General features: G+C 40.9%; 2 protein-coding genes across 2 annotated transcripts; one reads left to right on the top strand and one right to left on the bottom strand.

The window, feature by feature from the left end:
• Window positions 1–4,712: 4,712 nt before the first annotated feature.
• On the top strand, window positions 4,713–11,295 carry phyhd1 (phytanoyl-CoA dioxygenase domain containing 1). Its single transcript, XM_004549780.4, has 11 exons — window positions 4,713–4,853; window positions 5,748–5,906; window positions 6,162–6,237; window positions 6,327–6,374; window positions 6,463–6,518; window positions 6,603–6,665; window positions 6,750–6,771; window positions 7,626–7,754; window positions 7,885–8,001; window positions 8,398–8,524; window positions 8,882–11,295. Exons 1-11 carry the CDS (start codon window positions 4,821–4,823, stop codon window positions 8,925–8,927), a joined length of 876 nt encoding a protein of 291 aa, XP_004549837.1. The 5' UTR covers window positions 4,713–4,820; the 3' UTR covers window positions 8,928–11,295.
• Window positions 11,296–11,768: 473 nt separating this feature from the next.
• Window positions 11,769–15,094, bottom strand: dolk (dolichol kinase). Its single transcript, XM_004549779.4, has 2 exons — window positions 14,957–15,094; window positions 11,769–14,309 (listed from the first exon to the last, which is right to left on the bottom strand). Exon 2 carries the CDS (start codon window positions 14,177–14,179, stop codon window positions 12,608–12,610), a length of 1,572 nt encoding a protein of 523 aa, XP_004549836.1. The 5' UTR covers window positions 14,180–14,309; window positions 14,957–15,094; the 3' UTR covers window positions 11,769–12,607.
• Between the last annotated feature and the right edge of the window lie 313 nt (window positions 15,095–15,407).

Raw genomic sequence — 15,407 nt, 5'->3', positions numbered from 1 at the left:
ATTAAATATTCCTTTATTGGGTGAGAAAATCAGATCATGTCATAACTGCTTTAAGTCATACAGAATAGATATCAGAGCCTTAAACAGGCTGGCTTCTGCTAAATGGGACAAACTGGGCAGAAAGTATACAAACACATAACATCCTTATAGAATAGCATGTAACACTATAGATCAACTTACCTCAGAATATATAAAGCATATAAACAATTACAGCAATATGATGCAACAAACACAGCAGTGCTACTAATCCAAAATACTCAAAGCTTCATAGAACTGGAACAAACATTTATTTTTAGGTCCATTCTGCTGCTGATACATACTTTAGGTTTCTGAATATTACACTTGTTGCTGCCTTTCATAGTGTGTAACTTGAAGGCCCTGAGTACTTTCTCCCACACTGAAAACACTGGAATGATAAAATTATTTGAACATTACCTAATAAGACTGATTCAGGACAGACAGTTAGTTATTTTAAACTTTTCTAGCAGTCCTTCACAAACAGGGAACAGTCTGTCTATTCTCTCCATCTGTCAGCTGCTGCTGGCTCTTCCTCCTCCTCTTCCTCACACACTGCTGAGTTTGTCCTGGTGGATCATCAGGGGTGCAAAGCCTCACAGATGATGTGCAGCAGTGGGTCCCTCAGTCTGTCCTCACTCTGGACACTTGCAGTTGTCACACATGGAAATCAAATGTGTGATAAGCTGCAGGATTCAAACACAAGTGTGACTTATAAACACATGTTCATACTTTTATTACACAATCAGAGAGAAAGAAACAGAGAGAGTGCAGGACAGACAGACAGGTGGCAGTCTCAGGTGTACACACTGCTACAAAACAGCACAAGAGAAGGAGGATTTAGTGTTTGTGTTATTACGAGTGCTAAACAAGAAGAGTTCCCAGATGGTACAGTGGACACATGTGTGACTCCTGTGATTAAAGCATCTTTCTTTCAGCTTAACGAGTGAACCGTCAGCTCGTTCAAACACACGTTAAAGTCCGTTTGGCTCGACACCACTGAACAGAGGCAGCAATATAACATAGCTAACATTAACAGTGCAGTGAATCCTGCTTGTGCCGTGATATTCAGGACTGCAAACGGAGCAGCATCACTGACTTTCAGCTTGTTGTGTTTGTGGATATATGACTGCAGGGGCGATTTTAGCCCATTTTGGGGGGTGCTTCAGCACCCCCCAAAATGAATCAAAGCACTCCCAAAGATTTCTTACTTTTTTTGAAAATATTTGCTGTTTGTGGGACACACTACTAAAAATACAAAAAGCATACAGTACTTAATTGAGATGGAACATTTTAACAACAAAAGTATAGATAACCCCCCCTCCCAAAATGGTTTGTTCCAGCTCGCCTCTCCCCTGCTCTGGCTCTAGCGCCTTTGCTGCCAGAGAGATGGTGGCTGAGACGCAGCAGAGCGGAGATGTGGGTACTTGGCTTAAAACAGGACATGTTAGCTGCCTTTAACCTTCAGTTACTCTTTATATAGTTAGGTAGGAGTCAGGCCATGTTTCTTTTTAGCTGAAAAACATTACACCAGGTAACCTGCAGTATTGAAAACTTGTTTTCCGACTATGTTTGCTACTCTACAATCCGTCCTGCTCTGTAGTAAAATCAGCGATATTTGACCGTCCTGTTAATCTCATTGAAATGTATACAGCCTATTTAAAACCTAAAACTTAACATTGTCTGTAGCCTGCTGTTGTCACCACTGTTGCTACAACTGTTTGAAATGTACCGGTAATGAGAGAAACTGGTTATTTTGTCATGTGCCGATATTAAACCCAAGGTACTAACTAGCTAACTGACTGGATTCCTATTAACCTTATAACTGCTGTTGTGTGTGTGTGTGTGTGTGTGTGTGTGTGTACAGAGAGACAGCCAGGTTCATAATGGATATGAGGAAGTTTTTTCAAAAAAGGAGCCACATTCAGGTAAAAGTATAAAATCAAATGATCCGTCAATAAAGGATAATGTTGGATCAGTGTTTCAGTATTTATATCTTTTATGTAGTTTGGTTATTTGTCTTTTGGTTGAAAGTACACTGAGAGAGGACTTTTTTATTAGTGATCTTAATAGTATTTTTTAATCTAATTGAATACAATCTATTTGTGTATGATTGTCTTGTCAGTCCAAAGAGGGAGAGAGGAAAGAGGGAAAAGTACAAGGTCAGGAAGAACCAGGTAAGAAAACAGACAGGGAACAGTGACAGGCACAACAGAAACTGTTAAACTGGCAAAGAAAAAAACACACAACTAATTTTACTCGTACAATCTGGAAGTTGTGTTCTCCCTATATTAAAGCTGCTATACAGAGTCTGCAAAACAAACTGGGTTGTCAGCCCTAGCACTGCATTACCATGTTGAACTTCAGTCAGAGGAAGTCACGGTTGCCAAAAACTTTTTGAATCTCAAGAGTGAGGCTGGTGCCATTCCAGATATGTTAACATTGTACAATCTTCTGGATAATCAGATCTTCCCCACACTGAAAACTGTTATTCAGGTTGCCCTAACAAACCCAGTTAGCAGCTGTAGCTGTGAGAGGTCTTTTAGTGTCTTGAGTCAGCTCCATACCTGGCTGAGAAGGACCATGGGTCAAAGCCGACTCCAGCACCTGGCTGTGATGTCAGTTGAGAAAGAGATGCTTGAGAGACTTGACCACCAAAATGTGATAGACAGATTTGCCAACCTCAAGGTGAGGCGACATAGGATAAAAGAAAAGAAAAAAATCTGCAGAGCCATAGTAGCATCTGCACTAAACATCTTTTCATACATTGTATACATTGTACCAAAGGCCAAGGTGTCTCATTTTTCTAATTTTTTAATAGTATTTTGTACATTTGTACATTTCAAGGACTCTATTTTTGGATTGTATTTTTTATGTATCTGTATTATATCATACATACACTTTAAAAGTGAATCTCTGTCCAAAAAATGCACCCAGTTTACTTTTTACTGACTATGAGAATCATTGTCATGATCAGTTTTTGTTTTTTTGTTTTTAAATTCCAATCCATTCTTCTTTAGCAGCATTTAAATAACCTTTATCAGATTTGATGGTTTTGTTACAGACTGGTCAAAAAAGTGTTTAGCTTTTCTTGCACAAATGTGGGATTAAATTGTGTTAAAATGTACAAAACAGTGATGTCATGTTTTGTGACGAGGACCCAGGCACAGAGAGACTTGATGAATTTAAGAATCTTATGATTTAATAAAGAAATTTGCAGACTTGCACAGAGATGGTAAAATTATGATGACTGATAATGGAGATGAAGACAACAGACGATGAGGACAGGGAGGAACAGAGGGAACTCGGGACAACTGGAGACATTTAGGGATGCAGGGACTGACAGAGACAGGGAAGAAGGCTCATCGTGATTGAAGGAAACTGTTTCCAGGGCCTACTCCGTGGATCGGCTTCCTCCGAGGTGTGGACGTCTATCAGCAGAGAATGTACCTTCACCTATCAGCAGAGAATGTCCCTTAGTCTGTAACACAGTCAAATATATTCTCAAGTAATATTCAAGCATGCCATTCAGCGTGTTAGTACGAGCAGCTCGGGAGCAGCTTGGGAGAACAAGAAAACAGAGACTGCTTTAGATTGTCTTCCCAAAGTGACTCAACTTTATTCACAAGTACAACAGTTTATATAGAGGGTAAAATTCATGAGACAGCAGATTTATCAGTTTAAACCAGTACAGACCAAGATAAGGCAGCGTCTTCCTGCCCTTGGGTGAAGAAGCATCCTTTGTGTAGTGTATCAGTTCAGCTACAATTGTGATTATCTCAGCGACATATTTTCAAGGCACAAAACGAAGAGTTCTTTCATTAGTGAAATCTGAAACAAACCATTTGGCCTTCAACAGGCGTCTAAAAGATTAAGAAACTAATGTAGCTGAGGGAGTGATCTCTGTGGTATTTCAACCTTGTACCAGCCTGTGATTCTCACACATCAATTCTTGGGTCAAAGAGAAAAACACTGAAACAAAGGGGCCTTATTGAATGACAGAGTTTTCCTGCATAATGTCACTATAAAACAATATCCAGTAAATGCTCCCATGGTACTAAAATACCTAACAGTGATGAATAAAGTTTACCTTGCCTGGATGGGCAGCTCTCTGGGTGCTCAGCACCCCCAAAGCTCTGATCCTAGAATCGCCCCTGTATGACTGACTTTAATTATCCACAAAAATCATCAGATTCTCTGTAAGATTAAGGTCAACTATCGAACGGCGTATAAAGTAAAGGCTTTAAAACCAAGTAAACGCTGAAAGTACAAACATCGCTAATGTCACATAACTTTGCCGACATGTGGCCAGCAGTAATGTTTTAATGTTCTTCATTATTAAACATTTGCACACAAATAAGTGACATAATATTCAGTACTTACTTTTGAAAGTTTACTCTTTGGCCGCTCCGCTTCCACCGTTTTTTTCGGCAAAATTATCCACACCCACCGCCGCACTATGAAGTCTGGGATATGTTGGGCCATGAAGTCTACACCGCTACATCCTTAAAATTCAGGGAAATGAAGGACGCATTTGAGGGACGCATTTCGAGCAGCCTTTGAATTGGGACAGCCTTCGGCGCGTCGCTGTGACGTAATCGGCCTTAAAATGTGGCCTCTGAGGCTGCAAACCCTGAATTGGGATACAGCCAAAGGTCCAGAAATCCTATTACGGTCTCTGTATGATAACACTTTAATTTAAGTAGACACGTCACGTGGTCGGATACGAACAGGCTGTGCTTCAACCAGGGGGAGAGACGCAGGCGCATTGGTCCCGTGCAGTGGATTTCTCTCAGCGGAACGCCATGGATTTTATGACAGATCAGGATGTGCAGAGGGTGAGGATTACTTTCCCATACCGATGAAAATGACATGGAAGTGCAGTTTACAGTTAAATTACCAATGCTCAGTTAAATAATTAGCAATTTGATCACTGTTTGCTTCGAATAGAAAACAGTTTTACTTTTGCGATGTCGATTGTGCATCAGAAGCCTCTTCCGTATTATATATGGTAATAAGATTGTATTTTGTCGCTGTATTCAAATGAAATGCACATTTCACATGCACAACACCCTGCAGCCACAAGTGGTCTACTGACGTCAGTAAACGCCCCCTGTTTCAGCTAGGAAAACACCATATGTGCCCTCAGGAGTAAATTCCCCATTTTCAAACACTTACTCTGTTCTTGTAAGCTACAGAAAAGCAGGAACTAACCCAGGCCATGCTGTAGTCTTGTAATCTTGCCGTAGTTTGCAAGCTTATAAGATAATATTTATAAAATATATATGTACTTAAACTATCCGATGGCAACTATTTTTCAACACATTCTCTCCGGTTGGGTTAAATCCTACGCAGCAGAAAACAGAACAATGCTGCAGGGCGGACAACAATTAAAACATGTTTTTTTTCCTCTTGTTGGATTATGATGCAGCTGTCATCCTTAAGAAATCAGTAACACAAGACACTCATTAGCCAAGAATAAAAAAAACAAAACTCAAATATTTTATGCAGCTGTTTTAATGTAATTATGCAATTTTAAACTGGGAACCGGCCTTAATATGTAGAATGTGTTTCACGTCTCATGGCTGTGAATTAAACTCTGGGTGTGACTTCAGTTTGAAATGTGAAAGAGACCTTTGTGTGAAAAGCAGGCATGAAAGGTCGAAAGGACGAGCCTCGGTGCTTCAGTTATTGCTCCTTCTGTCTGTAAACGGCTCAAATTTCCTTGACAGTACCAGGAGGATGGATACGTGGTTCTGGACGGGCTGCTGACCTCCCAGGAGTGTGATGAACTGAGGCAGAGGATGGCAGAGATTGTGGAGCGGATGGATGTCCCCGAACACTGCCGCACCACCTTCTCCACCTACCATGATGAGCAGCTAAAAACACAGGTGACCCAATGACCAACGCTGCACAGGATCTTTAACACTGTCAGCTTTCCTTTGAACAATGTTTCTTTCACATGCTTCCAATGACATCACCACTTGCAGATGCAGGTAAGGCAGCTGAGTGCGCACCCTCCTGTAGTCTTTCTACAAAATTAGCTTCACATTTACAGTTATTTGCCTCGACCTCTTTGACCCTGCAAGCAGACTCTTATGTCAACAGTGTAGTCAGTGTCGGTGTCTTTCCCCTCTGACCTGCAGGGAAATGCTGACTATTTCATCACAAGTGGAGATAGGATCCGATTCTTCTTTGAGAAAGGGGTTTTTGATGACAAAGGTGAGTTCCAGTGAAATTCTTTCTACACTGTCTTTCATTTCTCATGCTGTGAAACTCCAAAATGAGATGATGCTTTTCTCACCTTGCAGGGGAGTTTATTGTACCCAAGCAGCGGTCACTAAATAAAGTTGGACATGGTGAGCTTTTGGGGTTTTCCAACAACACATAGCCTATAAACTGTTGCATAAAAATCTCCTAACTGCTAGGTTTTTTTTTTTCTTTTAGCACTGCATGCCTATGAGCCGTTGTATGAAAAGGTTACACATTCGCCCAAAGTCCAGGTGAGCTAACAGGTTGACGGAGTGAAAGAATGATTTACTGAGTCACAGAATAACTAACTGTCCAATGAAATGTCATTCTCCTAGGGCATAGCTAAAAAGCTGGGCCTAGTGAGTCCTGTGATTCTCCAAAGTATGTTCATATTTAAGGTAAATGGCCTTATACTGTTAGACAGTGCTACATAATGACTTATTAAAACGTAAAGACTGAAATAAGAACCTTATCTTTTACAGCAACCAGGCATCGGTGGGGAAGGTAAGAAAATTCAGCAGAATATTTTTGTCAGTAATGAGTACACATTCCCGATCACATTTTTTAACCAAAGATCCCTTCTTATCCTTATTTCTGTCTCATATTAAAGACACTCAAATTTGGTATAAAAACACGAAAGTAAAAGCAAAAAAACTGACATAAAAACCTTGTAAATAATGGAACATTTACGCCGTGGCCACATTATTAGGAATACCGGTAAAATCTGTTTTGCCATGAATTCCACCTTTTGTGAAACTTACATCTTTTTGCCTTTTGTTGATGGTAGTTTATGTTAACGGGGTGCCAAAATACTGCCATGACATTTCATTCTACTGAAAGTGAGGCATGAAAGCGACTAGCCTAAACACAGGTTAGCATTATTCTAAATCCCATCAATATTTGTTTTGTAATGAAGCTGAATTTAAGTCGCAGTTGGAACCTTGTTAAAGTTTAAAAGGTTCAGTGTTTTCCAGATGCTGTATAATATGACCTATATTTCGGGAGGCCATCCCATGACTGAAAATGTTTAATTTAGAAATTTATCCCTAAACGATGACAGAGCATCCACCATGTCTGCCACTTCTTTCTGTCCAGTTTCCTCAAATTCTTTAAGGACACACTGCACACTTTTGGCTGATAGCTGATTGGGAATTCCAGTGTCACTGACAAAATACGGTTTTATGGAAAGGAAATTAGAGATTTATTTTATGTCAGGCTTCTATTAACAAAGTAAATACGGTTCATCTGGTTAGTTAGATGCAAAACCTATAACAAAACCTTCAGTTTAGAGGTGGTTGTCTGTATACATTCATATAATTTTAAATTATATCCATAGCGGATTCTCATGTGTTTCTTAGTGACTCCACACCAAGATGCTACATTTCTGTACACGGAGCCCCTGGGCAGAGTTATGGGGGTGTGGATTGCCCTGGAAGATGCTACTATTAACAATGGCTGTCTGTGGTTTATCCCAGGATCACACAACAGTAAGTATCTACCAGAATGTCTGTATAGTGTATATGTTATCCAGCTACTGCTCTGCCACATATTTCTGAAATAGTTTTTAAGGTTTATTTATTGCATGTTATAATTTAATATTTTCTCTTTTTGCCCCAGGCGGTATCACTAGACGTATGGTGCGTACTCCAAAGGGCACCTTTCCCCTGACCGACTTTATCGGTAGAGAGCAGACATACGATGACGAGAAGTTTGTTGCCGCACCAGTGAAAAAAGGTCATTAGCATAAATCTAAATTTAGTCGGTGATTGATGGATGCATTTTTGAATTTTGTGACATTTTGCAACTGAAATTGTAAAAAAAAATGTTGTTGCTTATAAAGAAACTTTTGACCGTCGACAGCTCAGGACAGTTCACCTTAGATTAAATGCCATGAGTTTTTTTCTTTTTCTGCACTGTTATAATAATAATAATAATAATAATAATGGATTGGATTTATATAGCGCTTTTCAAGGCACCCAAAGCGCTTTACAATGCCACTATTCATTCACTCTCACATTCACACACTGGTGGAGGCAGCTACAGTTGTAGCCACAGCTGCCCTGGGGCAGACTGACAGAAGCGAGGCTGCCATATCGCGCCATCGGCCCTTAAATAAATTCCCTTGTTCAGGTGGTGTCATCCTGATCCACGGACAGGTGGTGCATCGAAGTGCTGAAAACACCTCTGAAGAGTCTCGTCATGTCTACACCTTCCACATCATGGAAGCCCAGCAGACCCGCTGGAGCCCTGACAACTGGTGAGACTTTATCCGTGTGGGCTGGCCTTGTGACATTTCTTTTATTTGACTACATATTTCTGGCAAGTGATTGTCTCAGTTAACATGTAGTAAAATAGAGATGTTCCTCATTAATTTGTTTAATGTCAGTTTTGTGTTGATGCACACGTCAAGTAGACTTCAAATAAGCACAGATTTGTTTAGAGCAACCCTTGTGTGTGTTCATACAACATATCTAGATTTGTATATGTCAGCATTTAGTTTTGTATGGAAAATCAGTGTTCTCTCATTAATGCAAACTTTATGAAACAAGATGCTCCAAAGAAATTTCCCAAGCCTGACCTGTCCATCTTATTTCCATCTCTTTGGTCCTGTAAGGTTGCAGCCCACTGAAGACCTCCCTTTCCCACCTCTCTACACTTGAAGGATTCTTTGGCATCTGGTGCTGCTCCCAAAGAATAACCAGCATCTATGATATTATCATCAAGGAAAAAAAATCAGATAATACTGTTTCATTAACTTCCCAAAGAATGGCTGTGCTTGCAATATTCTTCTGATAAGGGTAAAAGGATCTTATTACACAAGAAAACTATAGGCTGAATCCTGAGCTCAGCCTATTGTTCCTGTATCGATCGTAGCCAAGTGTTATTCATGACCCATGATAGCAAAGACATAGAAAAAATAGACATGTATAAATAAGATATACTACCAGTCAAAAGTTTGGACACACCTTCTGATTTAATGGTTTGTCTTTATTTTTATGGCTGTTTACATTGTAGATTCTCACTGAAGGCATTGCAACTGTGAATGAACACACATGGAATTATGTAGTTAACAAAAAAAATGTGAAATACCTCAAAACATGTTTTATATTTTACATTCTTCAACATAGCCACCCTTTGCTTTGATTGCTGCTTTGCACACTCTTGGCAGTCTCTCAATGAGCTTCATGAGGTTATCACCTGAAATAGTTTGTGTCCAAACTTTTGACTGGTAATGTAAATCCATCCATTTCTCTAAACTTGAACAATTTGGAGTCACTGGGCTACTGAGAGGTGGCTACACCCTGGACAGGTTCACAGTCTATTGCGGTCTATTCACACCTATGGTCAATTTAGAACCACCAGTTAACCTAACTTACATGTTTTTGGAGTGTGGGAAGAAGCCGGATTACCTGGAAATCACTCACATAGGCATAGGGAGAATAGACAAACTCCACAGAGGTGGTCCCCAACCCCAATCACAAACCCTGTGCTGTGCTGTCTGCAAAACATTTTTGTTAATATCTTAAACTTCCAGAATAGTTCTTCTGGGGGACATTCAAAATGAATGTTTTGATATGCTTTGCCACTCAATACAATTCTGTTTATAAAGCACTAAATCACAGTTTTATATTTATATAAAATATAGATTATATTTTAGGGTAAAGAACCTACAATAATGAAGAGAAAATCCCAACAATCTGATGACTCCCTATGAGTGAGTACTTGGCAACAGTGTGAAGGAAAAACTCCCTCTTAACAGGAAGAAAGCTTCAGAATTACCAGGAGCAGGGAGGGAATACCATGTGCCACGACCTTTAGGAAGTGATGAGGGAAGGAAGACCCAGTTGAGCATTTCTTTGAAATGGTGTACATCTGGGAAAGAGGCTTTGAGATGCATTTTTTTCCTTGGTCATGTCAAAAGTGACACATGCTCATCACGTGTATAGTAACCATATATTTAAAGGAAGTCCAGGCCATGGATTAGCTGCTGTGTTCTCTGCAGGTTTCAGGCTGTTAACAGCAGCAGGTTTGCAGTTGAAAGACTACACCTAAACTTTCTTGCATGCCTCAAGAAAACAGCTCAACACCAGACTGATTTTGCAGCATGCAGCATTATAATTATGTTAACACTTGAAACCATGTTTTAATAACATTGTAATAAGTCTGTTAACTCCATATTTAACCAGCTTTCCTTCCTGGCTTTAAATAGACTTTATTGATATTGCACTTTTTCAGTCAAAACACTTAAGGCACACACACATTCATAGGATTTTTTTTTTTTTTAAATTACATACTGTACAACGCGTTTTCGATCAGTCTCACACGCTGCTGATTTACCTGCAGCAGTGTTGCTTTCATCCGATATACTGTGTTTGAAATTTTTGCATTTTTGTGCCGATTTGATCGTCCTTAGGAAAATATACTGTTCTTCCGCCAGTATTCCAGTTTGACAAATTCAGTCTGTGCATCTGCTTAGCCAGTCTGCTTATGTCAAGTTATCACAAAAAAAAAAAAATCGCAAGCTTGGCCAATCTCTGGTTCCTTACTAACCAGCATTTAGACTAATAATTTTTTCTAACTTAATTATAAATTTGCTGGAAAAGTGTTTTAAATTGTGGCTGAAATCTTTTTTTTTTTTAAATAAACATTTTTTTTGATCAAGTCTCCATGGAGATTTCACTGTGCAACTGACATTTCCACCCACCTTTATTAAGCATTTCTTCATCAGCATTGTCAACAGCTTTATTCTTGTGCAAGATATTTTTAAATGATTTGTGCCCAAATAAGACAATGAATTCCTCCATTTATAGACAACAGTGAGCATCTCTGCTTTCAAGTATGTTCATTTTAAGACCCAACTTAAAATGAAAAAGACAAAGCTTTATGTACGTGTAATTATTAAGCGCAGCATTCAAACTCCTCGTGTTAGTGTCACAAATCAAAGTGAAAAAGCGAAGGGATAATCTTTGTGTTGTTAAAATACAGTCGCTCACATAGGTCCTACATCTCAATCTTCAAAAAACAAAACAACAACAACCCCCCCCCCCCCAAAAAAAAAAAAACAACCCCAAAACAAGCTTTGTTTGTTCTCAGATGTTCTGAAACATGCAATACTAAATTTTTCTTTCAGAATGTAAGAATGTTGGAAAAAGAAACACACCAGCAGGATCATCAGAACATTAAAAACAAACAAACAGAAACAAACATACAAAAAAGAAACACTTTTTACAGATGAACTGAAAACAGCTCCATTTCCTTTTCTGCAAATGACGAGATCAAACCCAATAGAAATTATAGTATATTGCTATAAAGCACATAAAACAATAATTTAGAAGTAACTCTTGCTGTAAAAGTTGCCAAAACGTAAAGGCCTGTGTGCATGGGTGTGGCCCAAAAGCATATCTACAATGTCCAAAAACCCCCCAAAACACTAAAGGCTCAGTATTACAAGGAAATGTAGATATTTAAGGGGTGTAGGGTCCCATTAAACCACAAACTGGTAAGCAAAGTTGATTTATCTGACAAAAATATATGCGGTAGGACAACCGGCATACACATTACAGTACTGCATTATCACATCAGTCTCATGCAGGAGCATAGTGTGTTTCTACCATATATAAGTATAAATCAGCCCTTTAAATAAGAGTTGAAATGGGCTGCCATGCTAGCGTCTACAGCTTCTATTATGGTAGGTTGTGTGTGATAGAAAATAGACTTCTTAAGGCAAGTATTTTCAGAAGAAACTTCTTCATATTGCCATCAGGGAGGCAAACATAATAATAAAGACGTGAGAAAGTTGATTAAAAGACATATCAATAATTTAAAGTTAACTTATGTTCTTCGAAAGGCAATACAAGGCATGTATCTGTTTACGAAATAAAAACGACAGGACATTTTGAGTGTTTCTTGCCGATTATAAAAAAAAAAAAAAAAAAAAGGATTTCTATTTAAGAAACACTTTTTTTCCCCCTCCACACTCTGCTAAACTGAGTCTCCCGTTGCATAATTTAGGAGCTGTTGGTGTCGGTGGCAGAGAAAACATACGCCACCTCTGTCGCAAGGCTCAGACTTGATCTAAAATGTTCCACTGGTCATTGGAAAGGATACTGAAAATGATCTAAAGACAACAGACTGTCATGCCAACACTGTCGCATGTAAAGGTTTGTCGATACCCTGGTCGGTTAATCTGACTGCTTTCAATCGCATTGTGCTGGTCAAAAATAACTACCGATCATCTCCACAGACTACGAAAGACAGCTTTTTTTTTTTGTCCCAAGTTCACCACCAGAAATGGCTGAGAAACAGGCAGTGGATCTGCTTGTTTGTATGATCGGTCCATTCAAAGCAACAGGAGGATGAAGAGGTAGAGTGGAAGCAGCAGGTTGTCTATTTGGGAGGTGTAGGCTTCCAGCATGGCCACCAGAGTGATGGAGCCAACAATCCATGAGTAGGTGGTGTTCAGATTGATGCTGCTGTCAAAGATGAGAAACATGGCCACGGCGATGATCTGGGCGAACACAGATGTCGCAGTCCCCTCTAAGGTTTTCTTGGTGCCGGGCCAATGGATCTCCCCCATGGTACTGCCAAACACAGATGCCACAGTGTCTCCAACTCCCACCGCGAGCACACCTGCGTAGGGCACCAGGCCACCCGCCCCTGGAAGTAGTCCCTTAGGGGCACAGGGTCCAGGAAACAGCCAAATGGGCAAAGACATGCCCAGTAGCAGGTAAATGTGGGTGAGGATGAGAGGCCCAGAGTCCCGCTCGTCCAGGAACAGAGTGAGCAACTGCCTGAGCAGCTGACCGAAAGGCCTGATTCGAAAGTAACGCACATACTCCAGGAACAAGAAAACCGCCAGGCAACCCACAGATGCCACATGGAGCAGCTGCCTGTCGTAGATCAACCCTGGAATGTAGGTGGCCACTACAATCAGATGGAAGTACTTCCTGACGATGGTCGACGCCTGGTGCTTCTTGGAACCCGACTGGCGCTGATAGTTCTGATGTAGCACAACGCAACTTGCCACGACAGACAGAAACACCCAGTACGCCAGCAGGCAGAGTCTCCTGTCATTCAACGTGATGAAGTCCAACAACCACATGAGGGGGTGGCGACCGATGAACAAAGACAGCCAGGGCATCAAGATCCCCAGACCCAGAACGGCTGTCATCATGTGAAAGAAGAGCGATGACCCCCAGCTCTCAGACTCCATGAAACAAAAGAGCAGGGCAAAGAAAACGCCCAGCAGCAGCGAGCCCACCACTAACACCGGGAGGAAATAGTTCACCGGGTCACCTTTGACCTCCGCCAGGTTCAGGGAGCGCTTGATTAGCTGGTTCACGATGAAGCTGATCCCACCGACAATGAGGAGTGCCTCTCCGGGCGTGAAGCAGCGTGGCAGCAGATAAAGCACAATCAGGCTGAGATAGACAAAGATCAGCAGCACCTCCAAGACCTCTATGACCTCAGACACCGTCAGGGTCTGCTTTGTGGTGTAGAGAATTGCGCTGCCGGCCATCCCTGCAATTACACAAGTGTTGGTGGGAACAGGTCTTGTGATTCCCAGTGCAATCAGGGAGAGGAACAGGGCTAGCATCATGCCTGTGATGGTGACCACCATGGAGAAGCGCTCAAAGTAGACATTCCCTGAGGCAGAGCACTTTTCTCTCAGTACCAGGCCCAACAAAGGCATCACCATAGAGGCCGGAACAATGCCGCTGTTCGCTGAAGGGCGAAACTGGAACACAGCACCCCCAGACCTGAGCAGACGGTCCCATTTATGCTGCACATAGAAAGCCTGTATCACCAGGGCTATGCTGCACCAGGAGTGCTGGTTCCAGACCGCCATGTGGACACATAGTACCACTGCCAAAACTACAGTGGACTCCACGTGCACCGGGTTGATTTGCATGGCTGCAGGGTGGGCGCTCACAAAGAGGGAGGAGGGTTGATCGGAACAGATGGTGTGCAGCAATGAAGGCCTTCTTCTGTCACTTCCTCTCTCTCACAGGCTTCATCATTTGGAAGGTAACTTTCCTTTGCTATGGATGTCCGAGGAAAAAGGGGAAAAAGTGTTAGCATTTAAGAGAAAAAAAAAATACAGATCACAACAAACAGAAGAATGTGAAAAAATTAGATTCAAATGCTACTGTACTGAATGCTGAGTCTTTTCTTCGTTATTCTAACTCTGAACCTTGATCATGCTTTATCTGCTTCCTGCCATGAACTATGACCACACTGAAAATTCACCCCGTCAGTGAGAAATTCACACAGCTCAGATAGCACGAGTAAAAGGCCACACATGAAACACATGTTCTTTCCACATCAGCTGCAACCTTTTGTTCCTGTGGGGGTCGGAGTTTGAGCTGTCTGTGTAGTGTGAGTTCTGTTTCAGCTATGGAGGCTATGCTTAACAAATGGTTATGAAAGCTGAAGGATACATTAGGGAAAGAAAATCAAAACAATAAAACTCCAGTTTGTTTCATTCATTCATACAGCCCAATGGGGCCAGATAATTCTCCCTACACCGAGGAACGCGTCTCTCTGGCAGCCGAGGATGCTTTAACCTCTGACGGCATCAAGCTAACGGCAGACTAACAAGCTCACTGTACAGAGCTAGCAAAACGCCAGCAGTAACTACTGGCAGCACTGACGCACAATACAGGCTGACAAAGACAAGCGTACATACCATACAAGCGCTGCGTTGTCTGAGCGGACGTGTGCAGTGAATCGCTATGAATCGGTGCCGTCCTTTCTGGACAGATTTGTTTCCTTTGTCAGCTGTCGGTCCTCTCACACCCAGTAGGAGGGGGCCATCTTTGACAGCCGGGTCACGTGGTACACTAAAAAAGTATCTCTTAAAGTCGTTACTTTTAAAGATTGTTTTAAATTTACTTTTTAATCTTAAAATTTGTGAAATAATTATATCACTATAAAGCGCATACTTTAAATAAATAAATAAAAATATGTATTTATTTATTTTGGTCAAATTCAGACTTCTCAGGCTATTTTATACATGTAATACTTGAATAATTATTTGTAAAAATTAATTACCCGTAAGTCCAGAGGATCGCTTTGATACATGATATACTGAATTATGGAGTTAGGGGGAAACACAGAAGTTTTGCCAAAATGTAGCA

This window comes from Maylandia zebra, linkage group LG7 (assembly GCF_041146795.1).
Source record: "Maylandia zebra isolate NMK-2024a linkage group LG7, Mzebra_GT3a, whole genome shotgun sequence".
In the NCBI taxonomy this organism is placed as follows: Eukaryota; Metazoa; Chordata; class Actinopteri; order Cichliformes; family Cichlidae; genus Maylandia; species Maylandia zebra.
Note: the sequence above shows the minus strand (reverse complement) of the source record. Positions and strands in the feature narration are given on the sequence as shown.

Excerpts from the sequence above, each read along its gene's own strand:
- phyhd1 (XM_004549780.4), top strand. The coding sequence starts at position 4,821 with ATGGATTTTATGACAGATCAGGATGTGCAGAGG. Across the intron at positions 6,772-7,625 it reads ACCAGGCATCGGTGGGGAAG|TGACTCCACACCAAGATGCT; the intron begins GTAAGAAAATTC and ends TGTGTTTCTTAG. Across the intron at positions 8,002-8,397 it reads TGCCGCACCAGTGAAAAAAG|GTGGTGTCATCCTGATCCAC; the intron begins GTCATTAGCATA and ends TCCCTTGTTCAG.
- dolk (XM_004549779.4), bottom strand. The coding sequence starts at position 14,179 with ATGCAAATCAACCCGGTGCACGTGGAGTCCACTGTAGTTTTGGCAGTG.